Source organism: Panthera leo, chromosome B4 (assembly GCF_018350215.1).
Source record: "Panthera leo isolate Ple1 chromosome B4, P.leo_Ple1_pat1.1, whole genome shotgun sequence".
Classification (NCBI taxonomy): Eukaryota; Metazoa; Chordata; class Mammalia; order Carnivora; family Felidae; genus Panthera; species Panthera leo.
The window spans coordinates 121,195,938-121,218,615 of record NC_056685.1 but is presented as its reverse complement, the minus strand read 5'-3'; the positions used below and the strand labels follow the sequence as shown (position 1 = coordinate 121,218,615).

The window sequence follows — 22,678 nt, the reverse complement described above, 5'->3', positions numbered from 1 at the left end:
ATAATTTTTTTTTAACTTGGAATTTTTATTAACACCATTTGTGGCATGGTTACAATTTAACTGGTGTCAAATTAAGTGGCAAAAAAAAAACTAGCTGTTATCTGAGAGAGCCAGTGCTTTACAGATGAGCCAATGGTTTGAAAATGTGATGGACATACTAAAAAAACAGCCTACTTGGGAGTTTAAGACTTCACATCTTCTCTTCCTCATACTCTACCAGGGACATATTCCTGGAAAGGAATACTTACTGGATAAATCTCAGGAAAAGTGGGGAAAGCTCCCTGGACCGTGGCTCTACCCTCTCTGGGAATTTTGCCAGAGCTCGCCAGAGCAAAAATCGGAAGTTGGTGTGGTCCAGTCTTTCCTGACAGTCAGTTTTTGATGTTAACTGCTCATGATAAAGAGCTCCAACATCTCCTTCCTGAGGCTGCTCCCAACTTTCATCTCCAATGGACTTCTCATCTCTTACATCATTTTGCAGCTCTTTCTCTGCAAGAAAAAAAGTCATTGGAACCACTGGAGAAATGTTAACATTTGTCCTCTGGGTCTCCTCATGTGAGGGTGTTTCTAGCTCTAGTAATATGAGGAAACAATAAAATATATCCAAAGGTTATCAGGATAGTACATTACTCATTTCTGTTTCCCGATTTCATGCACAATTAAGCAGTAAAAAATTAAATAGTTAAACCACCTTTTTTTCCCCAGCCTCCCTTTCACTTCCCCTTACATACCAGCATGTAGAGCTGCTTTTTCTAGATGTTCATAGTAGACTTTCCAAAATTGCTTATTGTCCATTTCATGTGCATGAGAACTAAGAGAAAAGATCACAAACACGTGGTATAATCCTTTTTAAAAGATCTCTCATAGGAAAAAAAAAGTGAAAGGATATAATTACAATTTAATTAGGTTATCCTTGAATATAGGGCTTCAATAACTTTTGTACGTTTTTACATTTTTTCAAAATGCCTGCACTGAGCAGGAATTTTTATTAATTTCAGTGTAGTTGAAACACAGTGTTATATTAGTTTCAGGTGTATAACTTAGTGATTTGACAAGTTTATACATTATGCTGTGCTCACAAGTGTAGCTACCATCTGCCCCATTACATCGCTGTTATAATACCATTGACCATATTCCTTTTATTCCCATAACTTACTGATTCCATAACTGGAAACCTGTATCTCTCACTCTCCTTCACCCATGCTGCCCATACCCCCCACCCACTCCCCTCTGGCAGCCATCAGGTTTTTTTGTTTTCTTTTTTTTTTGTACTTACAGGTCTTTGTACTTACAAAGGTCTGATTCTGCTTTTTGTTTATTCATTTTTTTTTAAGATTCCACTTATAAGTAGAATCATATATTTGTCTTTCTCAGTCTGACTTATTTCACTTAGCGTAATACCCTCTAGGTCCACCCATGTTATTTCAAATGGCACAATCTCATCCTTTTTTATGGCTGTGTAATATTCCATTGTGTACATATACCACATTTTCCTTACCCACTCATCTACTGATGGACACTTAGGTTGCCTCCATATCTTGGCTCTTGTAAATAACACTGCAGTGAACATCTATATTTTTGAGTTAATGTTTTTGTTTTCTTTGGTAAATACCTAGTAGTGGGATTATATTTTTTTAAATGTTTATTTATTTATTTTGAAAGAGAGAGAGGGAGAAGCAGAGAGAGGGGGAGAGAGAATCCCAAGCAGGCTCCATGTTGTTAATGCAAAGCCCAACACGAGGCTCAATCTCACAAACTGTGAGATCATGACCTGAGCTGAAATCAAGAGTCGGACATTTGGGGCACCTGGATAGCTCAGTTGGTTAAGCAGGCAACTTCAGCTCAGGTCACGATCTCACAGTTCATGAGTTCAAGCCCTGTGTTGGGTTCTGTGCTGACAGCTCAGAGCCTGGAGCCTGCTTTGGATTCTGTGTCTCCCTCTCTCTGCCCCTCTCCTGCTCCCACTCTGTCTCTCAAAAATAAATAAACATTAAAAAAAAAATGAGTTGGACACTGACTGAGCCCCCCAGGTGCTCCCAGTAGTGGAATTACTGAATCACATGGTATTTCTATTTTTAATTTTTTGAGGAGGAATTATTTTTATAGTCATAAAGTACTAAAGGATATTTTTTAAAACCTAAATAGATCCCTCTAAGAAGGTTTTGGTTTTTTTTTTAAGTATATTTACTTTGAGAGAGACAGAAACAGTAAGAAGGGGCAGAGAGAGGGAAAGAGACAGAATTCTAAGCAGGCTCCATGCTGCCAGTGAAGAGCCCAATGTGGGACTCAAACTCACTCAACTGTGAGATCATGACCTGAGCCAAAATCAAGAGTCAAATGCTTAACTGACTGAGCCACCCAGGCACCCTAAGAAGACTATTTTTAAAGGCACAGTAATGTGAACGGGGTATCAGGTACAAGGTATGGCACATTAAAGAAAGGAGAGGACTCTGGAGAAAAACTCAGCTAACTTTAAAGTGTTGGCTTTCAGAGGTGCCTGGGTGACTCATTCAGTTAAGCGCCTGACTTTGGCTCAGGTCATGATCTCGCATTTGTGGGTTTGAGCCCCACATCGGGGAATGTGCTGACGGCTCAGAGCCTGGAGCCTGCTTTGGATTCTGTGTCTCCCTCTCCCTCTACCCCTCCCCTGCTTCCACTGTGTCTCTCAAAATAAAATAAAATGTTAAAAAAATTTTTAAGTGTTGGTTTTCCTCCACCAAATTAAAATATACGTATCATTGACATAAAGGCAAAAAATATAACTACATGAAACATACCTTTCAGAATTTGAAGAAAAATCAGATGAATCACATAAGTGTTTATATAATTTGGTATCTTAGCACCAATAATCTCAAAATGTTTATGCTCTAGATACCACCTCACACCTGTCAGAATGGCTAACATTAACAACTCAGTCAACAACAGATGTTGGCGAGGATGCAGAGAAAGAGGATCTCTTTTGCATTGTTGGTGGCAATGCAAGCTGGTGCAGCCACTCTGGAAAACAGTATGGAGGTTCCTCAAAAAACTAAAAATAAAACTACCCTACAACCCAGCAATTGCTGGGATAAATACTGGATAAATTTATCCTTGGATAAGTACTCTAGATAAATCCCTGGATAAATACTACTAGGTATTTATCCAAGGGATACAGGTGTGCCGTTTTGAAGGGACGCATGCACCCTCATATTTATAGCAGCACTATGAACAATAGCCAAAGTATGGAAAGAGCCCAAATGTGCATCGATGGATGAATGGATAAAGAAGATGTGGTACATATATACAATGGAGTATTACTCGGCAATCAAAAAGAATGAAATCTTGCCATTTGCAACTACGTGGATGGAACTGGAGGGTATTATGCTAAGTGAAATTAGTCAGAGAAAGACAAATACCATATAACTTCACTCATATGAGGACTTTAAGAGACAAAACAAATGAACATAAGGGAAAGGCAATAAAAATAATATAAAAACAGGGAGGGGGACAGAACAGAGGAGACTCATAAATATGGAGAACAAATAGAGGGTTACTGGAGGGGGTGTGGGAGGGGGGATGGGCTAAATGGGTAAGGGGCACTAAGGAATCTACTCCTGAAGTCATTGTTGCACTATATGCTAACTAATTTGGATGTAAATTTAGAAAAAATTAAATTAAAAAAAATGTGTATGCTCTTTCTATCATTACTTGTCTAAGAATATGATATTTTTTTCTGCTCCTAATATTTTACTCTGACTTGTGCCTGAGCAGGTGGGCTCCAGGCAGGCAGTAAACATCTACTGGCACCCAGCTGGGAGGATGGAAAGGCCTGGCCTAGCTCTCTGGGGTCACAGACTATGGAGTTCGAAGGAGCAGGTTTGGCCTTTCTTGATCAGCATGGGGTGCCTGGCCAGGGACACAGGTGAGTCTTTTTTTTTTTTTTTTTAAGAGACTGGATATCATTTTTACTAATGCCACAGCCCCAACATCCATTTTGTCACTACAGCAGGTTGATTGAGTGTGTGTGTGTGTGTGTGTGTGTGTGTGTGTGTGTGTGTTCCTGAACAGACGAGGGGCCAGAAGAGACTCAAGCAGGTCTCAGCCAACAGTTCTACTGAGCAGCAACCAAAAGACAGTGACACAGGTTGGACTTCTGCCTGTCTTTCTCCTGGGCTACCTTTCCGCATTCTGAGGGCAAGTGTGAGGCCCATGCCAGCCAAGATTAAAGGGCTTCTTAGCAAAGTTCAGTCTCCAACTCCCAGTCATCACCGCCCCTCTGACCACAGGGATGCCCCTGGGCAAAGTACAGACTGTTAGGCAAAGGTGGATAATCATCACACAAGACATGAACTGTATATGCTGTTGACTATCCATGAAAAATCAATCAGTTTTCAGATAGATAGATGTACCCAACAGGAAGACAGTCTAGCCAGCCATGGAGAACCATGAAAGGCATTTAGCAATTGAGAAGTCAACATTTTTGATAGCGGACTATTAGTAACACATATGTCAGATTCTTCCTTAAGCACAGTAAGTGAAATTATGAAGTTGATGTTAGAAGGCTTTGTTTTCAGAATGGTTCGATTGTTCTGAAGGGCAGTAAAAGGCAAACTCGTTCCAAATTATAAAGAGATTTGTTTATTCTACTTCTGTCAAGTAAGGGTTAGGGTTTTGAGAGGTCACACATGATATATGTCTAATCTGACAAAAAGCAGAGTAGACCATCTGAAGACAAAGGTCTGCAAAAGGACAGACTACATATGAAGCACCACATATGTAATTTCTATGTGATTACTAAGGTCCTTTTTAGAACTAAGGGACTCTTGGATACTAGACACCTAGGGTTTCAAAAAGTAATTATTTTTAAAGTTTGGCTAACTGACTTAATATATATAAATAAAATTTTGCAATTACTATACACTATCTTGTGACTGTAAAAAAAATTTAACAGACCATGGTGAGGAAGATGGCAGCATAGGAGGACACTGGGCTCACCGTGCCCTGTTGACCACTTAGATTCCACCCACATCTGCCTAAATAACCCAGAAAACCGCCAGAAGACTAGCAGAATGGACTCTCTAGAGCCAAGTGTAGACAAGGGGCCCATAGAAGAGGGGACCCTCCCGAAGCAGACTACCAAAGGCAAAGCGAGCTGAGTCTGCCCCTCCAGCCCCTGTGCACCTTGTGGATCCGCCCCGGCTAATACGTAAGATCCCATCTAAGCAGCACCACAAGCCTGGCAATGTGTAAGTAGCCCAGACAGGGGCCACACCACCCCTGGGAGAGGGGAAGATAAGGTACACACCAGTCTGACTGTGGCCCCAGGGGTGGGCTGGGGGCAGACATCAGGTCTGAATGCGGCCCTGACCACCAGCGCAAGTTACTCCAGACAGCACAGAGGAAGAGCCCTGCAGTTCCGTGCCACTCCAGGGACTATCCAAAATGACGAAACGGAAGAATTCTCCTCAAAAGAAACTCCTGGAAGTAGCGGCAACTAACGAACTGATCAAAAACGATTTAAGCAATGTAATAGAAAATGAATTTAAAATAATAGTCATAAGATTAATTGCTGGGCTTGAAAAAAGTATACAGGACAGCAGAGAATCTATTACTACAGAGATCAAGGGACTAAGAAACAGTCAGGAGGAGCTAAAAAATGCTATAAATGAGCTGCAAAATAAAATGGAGGCGCCCACAGCTTGGATTGAAGAGACAGAGGAGAGAATAGGTGAATGAGAAGATAAAACTATGGAAAAAGAGGAAACTGAGAAAAAGAGAGATTAAAAAATCCAGGAGTATGAGGGGAGAATTAAAGAACTAAGTGACACAACTAAACGTACTAACATATGCATAACTGGGATTCCAGAGGAGGAAGAGACAGGGAAAGGTGCTGAAGGTGTACTTGAACAAATCATAGCTGAGAACTTCCCTGAACTGGGGAAGGAAAAAGGCACTGAAATCCAAGAGGCACAGAGAACTCCCTTCAGACGTAATTTGAATCGATCCCCTGCATGACATATGATAGTCAAACTGGCAAAATAAAAGGATAAAGTGAAAATTCTGAAAGCAGCTAGGGATAAACATGCTGTAACACATAAAGAGAGGCTGATAAGACTAGTGACGGATTTATCTACTGAAAGTTGGCAGGCCAGAAGGAATGGCAGGAAATCTTCAATGTGATGAACAGAGAAAATATGCAACCAAGAATCCTCTATCCAGCAAGTCTGTCATTCAGAATAGATGAAGAAATAAAGGTTTTCCCAAACAAACAAAAACTGAAGGAATTCATCACCACTAAACCAGCCCTACAAGAGACCCTAAGGGGGATCCTGTGAGACAAGGTACCAGAGACATCACTACAAGCATGAAACCTACAGATATCACAATGACTCTAAACCCATATCTTTCTATAATAAAACTGAATGTATATGGACTAAATGTGCCAACCAAAAAACACAGGGTATCAGAATGGATAAAAAAACAAGACCCATCTATTTGCTGTCTACAAGAGACTCATTTTAGACCTGAGGACACCTTCAAATTGAAAGTGAGGGGATGGAGAACTATCTATCATGCTACTGGAAGTCAAAAGAAAGCTGGAGTAGCCATACTTATATCAGACAAACTAGACTTTAAATTAAAGACTGTAACAAGAGATGAAGAAGGGAATTATATAATAATTACAGGGTCTATCCATCAGGAAGAGCTAACAATTATAAACGTCTATGCGCCGAATATGGGAGCCCCTAAATACATAAGACAATTACAAACATAAGCAACCTTATTGATAAGAATGTGGTAATTGCAGGGGACTTTAACACCCCACTTACAACAATGGATAGATTATCTAGACACAGGAGCAATAAGGACACAAGGGCCCTGAATGCTACATTGGATCAGATGGACTTGACAGATATATTTAGAACTCTGTATCCCAAAGCAACAGAATATACTTTCTTCTCGAGTGCACATGGAACATTCTCCAAGACAGATCACATACTGGGTCACAAAACAGCCCTTCATAAGTATACAAGAATTAAGATCATACCATGCATACTTTCTGACCACAATGCTATGAAGCTTGAAATCAACCACAGGAAAAAGTCTGGAAAACCTCCAAAAGAATGGTTAAAGAACACCCTACTAAAGAATGAATGGGTCAACCAGGCAATTAGAGAAGAAATTAAGAAATATATGGAAACAAATGAAAAGGAAAATACGACAATCCAAACACTTTGGGATGCAGCGAAGGCAGTCCTGAGAGGAAAATACATTGCAATCCAGGCCTATCTCAAGAAACAAGAAAAATCCCAAATACAAAATCTAACAGCACACCTAAAGGAAATAGAAGCAGAACAGCAAAGACACCCCAGCAGAAGAAGAGAAATAATAAAGATCAGAGCAGAAATAAACAATATAGAATCTAAAAAAACTGTAGAGCACATCAATGAAACCAAGAGTTGGTTTTTTGAAAAAATAAACAAAATTGATAAACCTCTAGCTAGGCTTCTGAAAAAGAAAAGGGAGAGGACCCAAATAGATAAAATCGTGAATGAAAATGGAATTATTACAACCAATCCCTCAGAAATACAAGCAATTATCAGGGAATACTATGAAAAATTATATGCCAACAAATTGGACAACCTGGAAGAAATGGACAATTCCTAAACACCCACACACTCCCAAAATTCAAACAGGAAGAAATAGAAAGCTTGAACAGACCCATAACCAGTGAAGAAATGGAATCAGTTATCAAAAATCTCCCAACAAATAAGAGTCCGGGACCAGATGGCTTCCCAGGGGAATTCTAAAGCAGGCATTTAAAGCAGAAATAATACCTATCCTTCTCAAGCTATTCCAAAAAACAGAAAGGGAAGGAAAACTTCCAGACTCATTCTATGAAGCCAGCATTACTCTGATTCCTAAACCAGACAGAGACCCAGTAAAAAAAGAGAACTACAGGCCAATATCCCTGATGAATATGGATGCAAAAATTCTCAGTAAGATACTAGCAAATCGAATTCAACAGCATATAAAGAATTATTCACCATGATGAAGTGAGATTCATTCCTGGGCTGCAGGTCTGGTTCAACATTCACAAATCAATCAATGTGATACATCACATTAGTAAAAGAAAAGATAAGAATCATATGATCCTGTCAATTGATGCAGAAAAAGCATTTGACAAAATTCAGCATCCTTTCTTAATAAAAACCCTTGAGAAAGTCGGGATAGAAGGAACATACTTAAACATCATAAAAGCCATTTATGAAAAGCCCACAGCTAACATCATCCTCAATGGGGAAAAACTGAGAGCTTTCTCCCTGAGATCAGGAACACGACAGGGATGTCCACTCTCACCACTGTTGTTTAACATAGTGTTGGAAGTTCTAGCATCAGCAATCAGACAACAAAAGGAAATCAAAGGCATCAAAATTGGCAAAGATGAAGTTTTCACTTTTTGCAGATGACATGATACTGTACATGGAAAATCCAATAGACTCCACCAAAAGTCTGCTAGAACTGATACATGAGTTCAGCAAAGTCACAGGATACAAAATTAAGGTACAGAAATCAGTTGCATTCTTATACACTGATAATGAAGCAATAGAAGGACAAATAAAGAAACTGATCCCATTCACAATTGCACCAAGAAGCATAAAATACCTAGGAATAAACCTAATCAAAGATGTAAAAGATCTGTATGCTGAAAACTATAGAAAGCTTATGAAGGAAATTGAAGAAGAAATAAAGAAATGGAAAAACATTCCGTACTCATGGATTGGAAGAATATTGTTAAAATGTCAATACTACCCAAAGCTATCTACACATCCAATGCAATCCTAATCAAAATTGCACCAGCATTCTTCTCGAAGCTAGAACAAGTAATCCTAAAATTTGTATCGAACCACAAAAGGCCCCGAATAGCCAAAGTAATTTTGAAGAAGACAACCAAAGCAGGAGGCATCACAATCCCAGACTTTAGCCTCTACTACAAAGCTGTAATCATCAAGACAGCATGGTATTGGCACAAAGACAATAGACCAATGGAATAGAACAGAGAGTCCAGAATTGGACCCACAAAAGTATGGCCAACTAATCTTTGACAAAGCAGGAAAGAATATCCAATGGAAAAAAAGACCGTCTCTTTAACAAATGGTGCTGGGAGAACTGGACAGCAACATGCAAAAGGATGAAACTAGACCACTCTCTTACACCATTCACAAAAACAAACTCAAAATGGATAAAGGACCTGTATGTGAGACAGGAAACCATCAAAACCCTAGAGGAGAAAACAGGAAAAAACCTCTCTGACCTCAGCCACAGCAGTTTCTTACTTGACACATCCCCAAGGGCAAGGGAATTAAAAGCAAAAATGAACTATTGGGACCTCATGAAGATAAAAAGCTTCTGCACTGCAAAGGAAACAATCAACAAAACTAAAAAGCAACCAACGGAATGGGAAAAGATATTTGCAAATGACATACTGGACAAAGGGCTAGTATCCAAAATCTATAAAGGGCTCACCAAACTCCACACCCGAAAAACAAATAACCCAGTGAAGAAATGGGCAGAAAACATGAATAGAGACTTCTCTAAAGAAGACATCCAGATGGCCAACAGGCACATGAAAAGATGCTCAACATCGCTCCTCATCAGGGAAATACAAATCAAAACCACACTCAGATATCACCTCACGCCAGTCAGAGTGGCCAAAATGAACAAATCAGGAGACTATAGATGCTGGAGAGGATGTGGAGAAATGGGAACCCTCTAGCACTGTTGGTGGGAATGCAAATTGGTGCAGCCACTCTGGAAAACAGTGTGGAGGTTCCTCAAAAAATTAAAAATAGACCTACCCTATGACCCAGCAATAGCACTGCTAGGAATTTACCCAAGGGATACAGAAGTACTGATGCACAGGGGCACTTGTACCCCAATGTTTATAGCAGCACTTTCAACAATAGCCAAATTATGGAAAGAGCCTAAATGTCCATCAACTGATGAACGGATAAAGAAATTGTGGTTTACATACACAATGGAGTACTATGTGGCAATGAGAAAGAATGAAATATGGCCCTTTGTAGCAACATGGATGGAACTGGAGAGTGTTATGCTAAGTGAAATAAGCCATACAGAGAAAGACAGATACCATATGGTTTCACTCTTATGTGGATCCTGAGAAACTTAACAGAAACCCATGGGGGAGGGGAAGGAAAAAAAAAAGAAAAAGAGGTTAGAAAAGGAGACAGCCAAAGCATAAGAGACTCTTAAAAACTGAGAACTGAGGGTTGATGGGGTGGGAGGGAGAGGAGGGTTGGTGATGGTATTGAGGAGGGCACCTTTTGGGATGAGCACTGGGTGTTGTATGGAAACCAATTTGACAATAAATTTCATATTAAAAAAATTAAAAAATAAATTTAACCATATAGATATATCATATCGAGTAGACAGAGCAAGTCCTTTGAAGTTATTTCAATGCACAAAGATACATACATATAACATCTGAGATGTTGAAATACTTGACATTAGAGAGAATAACTAATGTTCGTTTTTTCTTCACCTTGTCCCACAAAGGATTTAAGGTAGCTACAAATACTATACACACCCATTCATTTAAATCACACCTAGCAGGAGTATAATCTGGCCCCATCACTCTGCAATAGTTAACACATACGGCTTCATCCATTTTAACCCATGCTTACCTTATGAGTTCAATAACAGGATCCCAGAGGGCACTGAAGTTAACATACAACATGCTTAATAAATAACGAAGTGGCACCTGTGATTATAGGAAACTAGTTTAGTAAATGGGCTATAAACTACAGAATATATGAAATATAAATATCCCAACTCAGACAATCAGAGGTTAAAAAGAAGCTTGTGCTTTAAGGAACAAGTTGTAGGTACCAATCCAAAATTCGGCATATAATAATTTTCTGACTCTCCCCAAAATGTCACTTGCTATTTAACAAAGAAGAATCACTAAAGCAAAAGTACTCAAACTCACTCCAGATGTTCACAAAGGATATAGCATTTGAATAAACAGATCTGACTCATGATTAAATTCCCACCTAACAAACACTGCTATTACCATCACCGTGTGAGATAAAACCTGAACAGCAAGCAGTAAAATACAGATACCAAAGAGCCCAAGACGGTATACACTGTGAATGGCAGCTGCGGCTCTGTGAGCAGATGGCTGAGTTTTCAAAACTATGCATTAAAGGCATTCAGTTCAGAGGGTCTCAAGTTTTCTCAGTCACCTTTGAGAATGACTGCCATCACTCATATCTCCATGTGCTGGGGAGGCATCATATAGAATGGTAGTTTTAGTATTATTTGGGAATGAGGTGTTTATTACTATTTTAGCAGCAGAGCCCTTTTTCCAAACGAAACGTTAACACAAGACACTAATATATAAAACATGTAAAGAGCAGAAATGCTCTGATCTAAAGGGAACACTTCCATTGGCCTTACTCACAAAGGGATCTGTGATCCATCCTCAAGGGTCATGCACAAAAACCCCCAATACAAAAGATAAGAGGCCTGACATCCTGCAGAACATGGAGAAGAATGTCAGGTCTTAAACCGGATGTTGAGCCCTTCTGTTGCACCTACCTTCACATATTATGCCTGTATTCAGAGGGAGGACAGTTATTTCCACTGTGGAAAAGGCTGGCAGAGCCATTTAATTCAAAATACCTAAGGAAACTGGAGATTTATCTAGCTTAAATAAAAAACTTTTTTTAACTACTTGCTATGTTTCTCTTTCCAAAAGCCAGCTAAACAGATCAAAAAGCACAAATTGTTTAAAAACCTGAGACACTGTTTTATACCTCCTGTAATGGCCCGTCAGGGACTGCAGCCTGCACCATATCATGTCTTAGTTTTCTCAAATGAAGAAGCTTCTCTCTGTAATCACTCACAGTTGCTGGAACAAGTTCTGCCTGGCGTAATATAGCCAAGGCAGACTGACGCTCTGAGAGCCCATCATCCTGAGTGGACGGAGAAAACCAAGGAGGCAGGTCAGTACTTTGATTTCGCAAAAAGAACATGATATGTGACCAAAGTTCTAAAAAAAAGAAAAACTGGGGTATGTTAATGTTGTAATTAAATAAGCAACACTTCTTGTGGTAAATGATCCATTTTTCCTCAAACTATTTACTTTTTGTTAGAATCTAATTTAAGAATAATGTCTAGCACAGAAATGACAAGGAAAAAACAGGAAACTCATTCTCAGAATGACTCAAATCGATTGGCAACATTTGTTCAAATAAAAACGTATACATATACTTCCACTTACACAATTCTACTTCTATAATTTCTACTTCTACAAGTAGTAATATGCATTATGGGAATATTTCCCTATTCAAATATATCAACATAAGGATGTTCATTACTATTTTATTGGAAATGCTGCAAAACTCCAAACAATCCACCTCAGCATCCATCAACAAAGAACTGGTTATATAAGATATTTTAAACTCTGGTATCGGGGCAGTATCCTTTTAAGCCTCAAAAGAAATGAGGTAAGCCTGAGGTACTGATATGGCAAAACCTCCCTGATGCTATTTAAATTGTACATGTGTACAAAAGATCTGAAAGAATATTCACCAATTACCTGTGACTTTTCAGTGTGGGCAGGACTAAGAACTACAACAACAATTTCAGTTTTTATGATAGATATTTACACAACGGTATTTGAATTTTCTGTAAAAGTATCACTTTGGAAATTAAAAAAAGAATGATGTTTTTAAAAAGTTATCCAAATTGAACAGCAAAAATACCTCCATCAGTTCTGGAAGTCGAACCTCAAAATGGTTTAGGATCCTTATTGTCAAAAGCCGAATCTAGAGAAAGTAAAAGGCACATTTAAAACTTCAAAGTTTACACATAAGAAACCGATTAACAGCCAGTGAGATTTAAGTTTTATAGCATTAAGGAAAATATAATGCTTATCAGAAAGATACATGTTATTCTATACCTTATTTCATATTAGACACCAACCAACACCTTATTCAAATAGTACACGGAACAAGTAATGACCAGACTAGACAGAAAAGATAAGGTTGCCCATAGAACCGTGTTTTTCCTTCAACTGTGACACTATAAGCATCTCTGTAAATAAGGGCAAAGAAAGTGATTAAATTTACAATTCTGTTGCAATTAGTGATTGTTATCTCTACATAACAATCCCTACATAACGTATTCAGGTATTTCTGCACACCTGACCAAGCGGCAGAATCACCTAGAGGGCTTTAAAAAAAACGATGCAGATTTTTCAGTTTCTGAATCAGAACTCCAGCCTGTGAGGACCTGGAATTTGTATTTTTATTAAGCTCCCCAAGTAATCCTGCTGCAAACAGTTTGTAGGTCAATTTAGGAATCACTGCTTCAAACAGAAATCACCCCCTAGCAGCATTTTCTGATTAAGGAGCTCTGACAACCACTGGCGGCGATACATATATAATCAAAGAGGAGAGACTGAGAACATACCACAAAACACCATTACCTTGGATATGCCAGTTGAAATGTTAGCTTGTAACCTGGGAAATAATTCCATTAAAGCTTCCTCAGAAAGTGGCCCTTTGCAGCCACATAAGGATAATCTCTGATAATAGAGATCAGCTAACAGCAACACAGATGGCTCCACAGGAAATGTTCTGCAACAAGATTATTTATTAGACCCAGCCTGCACCACACAGCTGGGTATTTAGACTGTAAAAAAAACTACAGAAAATTATCACTGGTAAAGGAATTGTAAAAGAGACAAAGGTAAAATGTAGACATTTTATGCAGACATTGACTCCATTTTAGAGACAAAGAATCTGAGGCCTTGCAACAGTGAGTAATGAGCTCAAAGACACACAGCTAGGTGGAGGCAGAGATGGGATTAGCATATGCTATTTAAAAAAAAATTTTTTTTAATGTTTGTTTATTTTTGAGACAGAGAGAGACAGAGCATGAACGGGGTTGGGTCAGAGAGAGGCAGACACAGAATCTGAAGCAGGCTTCAGGCTCCGAGCTGTCAGCACAGAGCCCGATGCAGGGCTCAAACTCACGGACTGTGAGATCATGACCTGAGCCGAAGTTGAATGCTTAACCAACTGAGCCACCCAGGTGCCCCAGCATATGCTACTTTTTTTTTTTTTTTTTTTTTAATTTAAATCCAAGTTAGTTAACATACAGTGTAATGATGGTTTCAGGAGTAGAATTTAGTGACTCATCACTTACATATAATACCCAGTGTTCATCCCAACAAGTGTCCTCTTTAAAGCCCATCACCCATTTAGCCCATCTTCCATCCGATACCCCACCAGCAATCCTCAGTTTGTTCTCTGAATTTAAGAGTCTCTTATGGTTTGCCTCCCTCTCTGTTTACCTTATTTTCCCTTCCCTTCCCCTATATTCATCTGTTTTCTTAAATTCCACATGAGTAAAATCGTGTATTTGTCTTTTTTGACTTATTTCGCTTAGCCTAATACACTCTAGTTCCATCCACGTTGTCACAAATGGAAAGATTTCATAGAATATGCTATTTTAACTAAAACCCAATGTTAATTTTTCTTTCTTTTAAAAAATCTTTTAATGTTTATTTATGAGAGAAAGTGAGAGAGAGAGACAGTGTGAGTTGGGGAGGGGCCAAGAGAGGGAAACACAGGCTCTGAACTGTCAGCACAGAGCCCGATGTGGGGCTTGAACTCATGGACCATGAGATCATGACCTGGGCTGAAGTCAGACGCTTAACCAGCTGAGCCACCCAGGTGCCCATAATGCTGTTTTTTCAATCTACACAGTTATAAATGACAATGACATAAAGGGAGATTATAGAATATTAGTAAGTGTTTTCCATGTGCCAGGCACCGAGCTGAGGGAGGGACAGTACAGAGGAGGGTACAGCACAGGCTCTGGGGTAGGGAAGCCCAAGTTTGAAGCCAGCTCTGCAGTCCAACAGCAGTGTCCCCCTGACAAGGCTGCTTAATTTTTGGGTGTCATCCTCCTTCAACAAATATTTAGTGAGTATCTACTATATGCCAGTGATCTTTATAGACACTGGACATAGCAGTAAACAAAAAACAAAGTCCCTATCCTCCTGGAGCTTATATTCTAACAAGAGAAGGTAGCCAACATAATAAATAAACTAATTATGTATGACAGTGATGAGTGAAGCAGAGAAAAGCAAACCATGGAAAGTCAAGACTGAGAGACAGGTTGTGCAGGGCGGGAGGAAGGTTGAAAAGGAATATATGTGATATCGGGGTGGTCATGAGAGGTAGGGCCTGAAGGAGATGAATGAATCAGCCACTGGATATCTGGAAGGCAATTCAGGCAGAGGGAACGGCGATGCCAAGTCACAGATAGGTGTGCTTATCTGGAAGAGGAGCATCAAGAAGACCAGTCTAGCTGGAAGGGAGTTATTAACAAGGAAGAGTGGCTGGGGGTAAGGTCAGAAGTAGCCAGGGGTTGGATCTTACAGAGCCCCAAGGAACAGGATAAGGACCAGACTTTATACTGAGTAAGATGGGTTTCTCATAGCAGCATGACTGACATTTTGGGCCAGATAGTTTTTTGCTGTGGAAGCCATCCTGTAGGGTGCTTAGCAACATCCAGGGCCTCCACCTACTAGATTGCAGTAGCAGCCCCCAGTTGTGACAACCAAAAGTGTCTCTGGCATCACCGCTAGTGGAGAATCACTGTCAACAAAAGAGTGCCATAATCGGTCCTTCATTTAATAGTATCGTACGGTTGGGAGACACCAAACAGAGCAGCGGGACAAGGACAGAAGTAAGGGGGCTTGTTCGGAGGCTAACGCAATAATCCAGGTAAAAGAGATGGTGGTTTAGAGCAGGGTGGCAGTGGATGCTGAGTAGTTAGATTCTGCACTCATTTTGGAACTTTAGTGCTCCCATCTGTAATGATAACAGTCCCCACACCTCATGGAGCTGCTGTGAGGATTAAATAATGGACATGAAGTACTCAGAACAGAGACTGGCATGTAAGGACATAATAAAAATGCAATGTGTATGACACCATGACAGGATGTGGTGTTCAATTTAACGCCCATGAGGGAAGTGCTGTTATTCCCTTGAGAGAGATAATGAAGTTGAGGTTAATAAACCCACCAAAGGCTGCAGGGCTAGTAGATGGTAGAGACAAGATTCTAATCCAAGTTGTCTTGGCTGTGGAACCTACGTGCTTAACCAGTAACTAGCACGGCACCAAGCACAGAAGCTTGCGTCTAAAGCTTTCACAATTCCAAGTTTACGCCTCCACTTTCAAAGCTGTATACACTCCTGTTAGAGGTTTCCAGGCCTCCAAGGCTAAGTGCCACCTGGTTGGGAGGCTGGCTGGTCTTCTGCAGGGGACATACTAATCCCTGTGTTATGTGTGCCTTTTTATTTCAAAACCTCTACAGATGGCTTAAATTGTTTATACCAAAGAATATACCATGAGAAGTTTAAACAGATCAATAAAGTGAACAAGAGAACATAAAACGTGAGATATAGGATGATATCAAAGAAAAACTCCTTAAAGGAATGTAAACCAATTCAAGGAACCATGGAGAATTGCCAGCTTTGTCCAGATCTGGAAATGGAAAGAGACTCTGGATTACTGCAGTAAGTCTTCTAACTGGTCTGCTTTGTTCTCAGCACAGTAGCCAGGGTGGTCCTGCTTAGTCCTAAGTCATTCTCCTGCCAAAATTCCTCTTGTAGCTTCCTTCCCTTTCACTCGGAGTAGAAGCCCAGGCCCCACAACGGCCAAATGTCACACACTGTCGGTCATGGCCACCACCTCTGTGTCATCTTCTCCTACTACTCACCCCTCGCTCTGCTCAGCTGCCAATAGCTCCTTGCTGGGCACCCCCTACAGCGGTGGCACTCAAGTCTCCCAGGTCAGGAATGCAGAAATGCCCCAACCCCAGATACCCTCATGATTTACCTCCTTCTGCTTCTGGGTTTCAGCTCAGATGTCTCCTTCTCGGAGAGGCCTTCCCTATTTAAAACTGTTGTTGTCCCCAACCTCCAGAATGTCCCTATCCCAACTCTCCTTTAATTTTCTTGCCACTTGTCTAACATGCTATAAATCTGACTTATTTATCGTGCTTAGTGTTTCTTCTTGCTAGAATAGTAGCTCCATGAAGGCAGGGTATTTTGTGTGTGTTTCATTCACTATGCCTCCCAGTGCCTAGAATAGGGCCTGGTACCTAAGAAAAGCAAATGAATATTTACTGAATGAAGTAAATGAATAAATCTGTTTCAAGCCCCAAGTAGAGCTCTGTGCTGTGGAGCCTGGTTAAGATTCTCTCTCTTTCTCCCTCTGCCCCTCCCCTCTCCCTGGCTTGCACTCTGTCTCTGTCTCTCTCTAAAACAACAACAGCAGCAACAACAAAAAACAGCATGGATGGAAAATGGATTAGACTCTGGAAAAAGAAGCCAACTACTTTACCAGGTTTTCAAAAGGTGTGACCTTTAGAAAGGGTGCTAAGCTGAGAAGAACACGGCTCCCCGATAACAGACTTCTACTACTACCAAAATCAGGAGCTGGTTGACATAAACTTATAAAAACAAAAACCTGGGTTGTTTTGCTATGTAGTAAAAGGACCACAGGAAAGTTTTCCAAAATGGTGATATCAGGATGAGACAGAATGAGTGTAGTGGAAATGCGTGTGTTGGAATCACTCAGGAAGTCACAAAAGGTCAACACTGTGCAAGTCTCGGTTGGGAATAATCAGCATTATATACCCTTATGCTCTACAACATGAGCTTACCCACATGGTAAAATACCGCCCTACAAAGATGAATCTGCATTTAAAGACTGCATAAAAAAATGTACTTATTTTAAGGATTTAAATCAATCATAAATTTCTAATATGAATACAACTTGGGTATAAAATAGATCAAAATAAGGACTTTTATCATGCCCAAGATTTCACAAAAACAGAAGCTTTTATATTTTATTCATGATTAATATACATGGGAGATATGTTTACTTACAATACTAAATTCTTCACACGTTCCACAGGAACCAAATGCAGAATTTCAGAAGATTCTTCCAAACTTAACATAGTATTTACAGCTTGACAAAGAACAAACAAGTTTCCTAAGGGCAGAAAAACAGGAGAACCACATAACTTATTCCTTTGACACAATTACTACCAGGCATCTCATTTATCTGACACTTGCTGTTTCTAGGAGTTCCTAAATGAAAGTGAAGCTGTACCACCTAAAGAATCATGTGTCAAACGTAAGGATGTAACAGGCAGGAACTGAAAAGAGAAGGTTCTCAAGTCTTGTAGCTTTCTTTTTTTTTTTAATTTTTTTTTTAACGTTTATTTATTTATTTATTTTAAAAAAAATTTTTTTTTCAACGTTTTTTATTTATTTTTGGGACAGAGAGAGACAGAGCATGAACGGGGGAGGGGCAGAGAGAGAGGGAGACACAGAATCGGAAACAGGCTCCAGGCTCCGAGCCATCAGCCCAGAGCCTGACGCGGGGCTCGAACTCACGGACCGCGAGATTGTGACCTGGCTGAAGTCGGACGCTTAACCGACTGCGCCATCCAGGCGCCCCGTCGTTTATTTATTTTTGAGACAGAGAGAGACACAGCATGAACGGGGGAGGGGCAGAGAGAGAGAGGGAGACACAGAATCGGAAGCAAGCTCCAGGCTCTGAGCTGTCAGCACAGAGCCCGACGCGGGGCTCGAACTCACGGACCGCGATATTGTGACCTGAGCTGAAGTCGGACGCTTAACCAACTGAGCCACCCAGGCGCCCCTCTTGTAGCTTTCTTAAGAGAAAAATATATTCAAAAATAGAGAATCAAAATGTATGTTCCATTAAGATGAGGAGATAAGTTCAATGGTTCGATTCGCTGCCAATAGCAAAATTAGAATTTTTGAGGAGACACACTTGTACTTTTCAAAAGCTAATAAATTATTTTTTTAAATTAGGCATTCATTTAATCTCAGACTAGAGATTGGGAAACTTTGGCCCATAAGTCAGATTTGTAGGTAGCCTGTTTTTATATGGCCTGTTGTCTAAGAATGTTTTTTACATTTTTTAAAGGGTTGTTTAAAACAACAAACAAGCAAACAATAAAGAATATGCCACAAAGACTGAACAGGATTTATAAAACCTAAAATATCTACTATCTGGTCCTTTACATAAAAATTTTGCCAATCCCTGTTCGAGATACTAGAACAATGCTGTCCGATAAAACCTTCTGCAATGACAGAAATGTTCTGTACTCGTGCTGCAATCCAATATGGCAGCCACTAGCCACATGTGGCTATTGAGCACTTCAGCTGTGGTGAGTCTGCTTTACCCTCTAACGTGTTTGCTTAGTATCAAACAGAGAACCTAACATTTTAATATTTAAATGAATGAACAACTACTATATATTACATTAGAAAATACTGTCCTAGGATAAAACAAAATATCTACTTTCAAACTGCTATCTTCAGGCTAGTGGGAGGAGGTGTTCAAGTGTATAATAGGAAAGGAAGTTCTGGGCAGGGCAGCCTAACTCTGCCAGGAAGTCATGTAGGCCTTCCTACAGGTGCTGTGCTTGAAATGAGTTTTGAAAGAAAATTAAGAGTTCACCAAGTGACAAAGGCCTAGAAAGGACTCTGGCAGAAGGAACACATGTACAAGGGCAGCGGAAGGCTGTAAAAGATAGTATCTTGCTCGGAGTGAGCAAATGGAGGCAAATGGACTATAAGGTGTATACCAGGGATAGAGTACGCATGGGAGACAGAGAATAAGATAAAAGCCGGGGCTTGAAAATGAGGGGTCATATACCATGGCACCCTTCTAACACTTCCTCTTCAGATTCAGCTTGTGTTCAAGCCGCCCTGAGCCGGTCACCACATTCTGAAGTACAAGTGCAATACATCCATCTTATCCTTTTTTTTTCCTGTATTTATCATATAGGGGGTTATGTCAGAGCACAATGCTAGCACTATTCTCTGGTATTCCGTTGTGTTTATAGTTACTTTGGGTGTGCCAGAAAAGAAAGAAGAGAACAAATGGGGATTGTAACTGACCTTTTGCAAAACTCTCTCTGTCAACATTCATGAAGAGTGACTCTATGAAGCATGTGACGACTGGTATCACCTTCTCTTTCTCAAGAGGTCTGTCCAAGTAGGGAGAAAAAGAGAAAAGTTCAAAGTTGCATTCAATGGCTTTTTTCAGGGAAGAGCAAGGAATGGCTAACACATGTTGAACTCAGCATGCTAAGTATTTCTTTCAAAATTACCCACAGTTTATTTTCTCACCTGATGTGAGGTAACACGACAAGGGCTGCCCAAGAATGTGAAAGGTAAGTAGAATCTTTATTTGCAGGTAACTGAATTAGAGATAAGAGGTGGTCCAGCACTGGGATCTGTTCTTTTCCTCCCTTGGATCTAGTCTTCTTCTGCCTTACACAGGATCTGAAGGAAGAGAAGAAACACGAATGTTGAAAAGAGGAGGGAATATAATTGCTCTTGTCCTCTGAAGTCTGAAATAAAACTGGCTCCTCTCCATGAGCGGAACATGGAACATTTGTGGGGAGGTGCAAACTGGGGGTGGTGGTTGAATATAAGTAAGTAAATGAACGGGAGTTGTTTCTGGACTTTCAGTGAGAGGCTTTTTCAACTCCTTTGGTTCTACTTTCTTCTACTCTCTCTTTTTTAAAGTTTATTTTTTTGAGAAAGAGAGAGAGAGAGAGCGGGCGGGCGTACGCATGCCCAGGTATGGGGGAGGAGCAGAGAGAGAGACAGAGAGAGAGAGAGAGGGAATCTCAAGTAGGCTCTACACTGTCAGCACAGAGACCGACGCAGGGCTCGATATCATAAACTGCAAGAGAATGACCTGAGCCCAAATCAAGAGTCGGACACTTAACCGACTGAGCCACCCAGGCGCCCCTTCTATTCTCTATTTTAATTTACTTCATAACTTAAAGCAAGTCTCTTCTAATTTTAGGTATTATTTCTGAATTTTCTAATTCATTCTGATTCATTCTTTTCTGTACATTCTGCTGAACACTTTTTTAAAACGGGAGAGGTAATTAATTGTAATGAATGGACTTCCTCTATTCCCCCCTTCCATTTTGACATGAATTTTGATTTTACGAATGTAGAATGATGTTGCACATAGTGGTGAATTTGACAAATGCCACTGAAGTGATTATGATTTAGAAGTAATGTTCTCTGTTTCTTTAATCTGATAAATTCTTCCTTGATGTTTTCTGACATGACATTTAGGTTTAGGTGTCTGTTACTTTGGCACTATTCTTGTTTGCCTCTTTTCCTTTTTGCCAATGAACTACACCTCACGCCTATTTGAAAGACAGAAATCCAATTGAAAGAAAACTCATAGAAACAGTAAGTAAATTGGTTTGTTTTGATAATTTAGCCTCCATGCCCAGTCTGTTACACAACAGAAGCAGAATATCAGGTTTTTATTTCTGTGCCCTGTTATTATTAAAATTAACTAAAACGTTGTATTCTTTTTTGTTTCATACTTACCAGGATATCAAATGTTCAGAAATTATAATAGTTTAATTTCATTGGTGATTTCTGAAAGTCACTACATCTTGACATATATTCTAGTAGTAACCGCGAATCAACAATCTGCAAAAACCTTACAAGAAAACATTGAGCTGCTTGAAAAAAAAGTGGGTCATTCCTTGCCAAGTCATTCCCTTGCTTTGTCACACCTGCCGATGAGCTCCTCCAGGAAAATACACACTCCCTACTTCACCCTACAAGACCCCATGTGATCTGACCCAGGCCTCCCATTCTGCCCTCCTCCTTGCTCGATGCTCTGTACTCATACTAGGCAGAGGGAAGACTTACTGCAGAGGCTGCTGGACAGGAATCAGCCCAGTATGTTGAAAAACCAACAAGATTTTGCTTGCATGTTTTGATAGAGAGAAGTTACTTTTAAAGTCAGCAGGAGAGCAACATGTGAAGAAGAGAAGTTCCTCCAGAATCTCAAACTGATCCCGAATCAACAACTAACTCCGCTGTGTGACCATGGGGACAATGACACCCATCTCAAGGGATTCTGTGATGCTTCAAAGCTGAGTACTCAGCAAAAACTCAAGAATTGTTCACCTATTCCTACTGTCCCAAAGCAAAATATAAATGCAGCAAGTCTAACAAATCCCAGAGAAATAAATTTAAGCATGAACACATAGGAATGATAAGGGAACTGGTTTCCTAATCTATAATTTCTAAAAACACACCCACAACTACTTGAAAAATGATCAGCAGAATCCTCTCACATGTTTATATAAACCTCGTTTTCAGCTTCCAAAGGGTATGCATTATTTTTAATGAAATTAAGAAAGTAATCCATGGCTCTTTTAACAATTCAAATGATGCAAAGTTATATAATCTAAAAGTTAACAGTCACTTCCTTCTTTCCCTTCCTGTCCTCCTGACATAAACAAAGTTAACAGTTTTGCGTATCTTTAGGGAAACGTCAATTGTCCCCAAATTGATCTTTGATTTAAGGCAATTCCAAACAATATCCCAGCAAAGTTTTTTTTGTAGACATAGACAAGATTCTGCTAAAATTTATATAGAACGACGAAGGACAAGGAATAGCTGAAAAAATCTACAAAAGAAGAATAGAATGGGAGGAATTTTTTTTCAAGATTTCAAGACTTATTTTAGAGCTAGTATAATAAGATAGTGTGGTATTA

General features: G+C 39.9%; 1 protein-coding gene across 2 annotated transcripts in view; it reads right to left on the bottom strand.

Annotated features, from left to right (window-relative positions):
* The window catches only part of UTP20 (UTP20 small subunit processome component), a 109,158-nt gene that overhangs the window by 69,672 nt on the left and 16,808 nt on the right, over positions 1–22,678 (bottom strand). For both annotated transcript variants that reach the window (XM_042947505.1, XM_042947506.1), the window contains exons 13-21: positions 20,262–20,417; positions 20,031–20,119; positions 17,979–18,084; positions 13,496–13,646; positions 12,771–12,833; positions 11,820–11,978; positions 10,686–10,762; positions 732–811; positions 249–489 (exon numbers count right to left, since the gene is read on the bottom strand). In XM_042947505.1, coding sequence (XP_042803439.1) covers positions 249–489; positions 732–811; positions 10,686–10,762; positions 11,820–11,978; positions 12,771–12,833; positions 13,496–13,646; positions 17,979–18,084; positions 20,031–20,119; positions 20,262–20,417 — 1,122 coding nt within the window. The remainder of the gene's footprint in view (positions 1–248; positions 490–731; positions 812–10,685; positions 10,763–11,819; positions 11,979–12,770; positions 12,834–13,495; positions 13,647–17,978; positions 18,085–20,030; positions 20,120–20,261; positions 20,418–22,678) is intronic.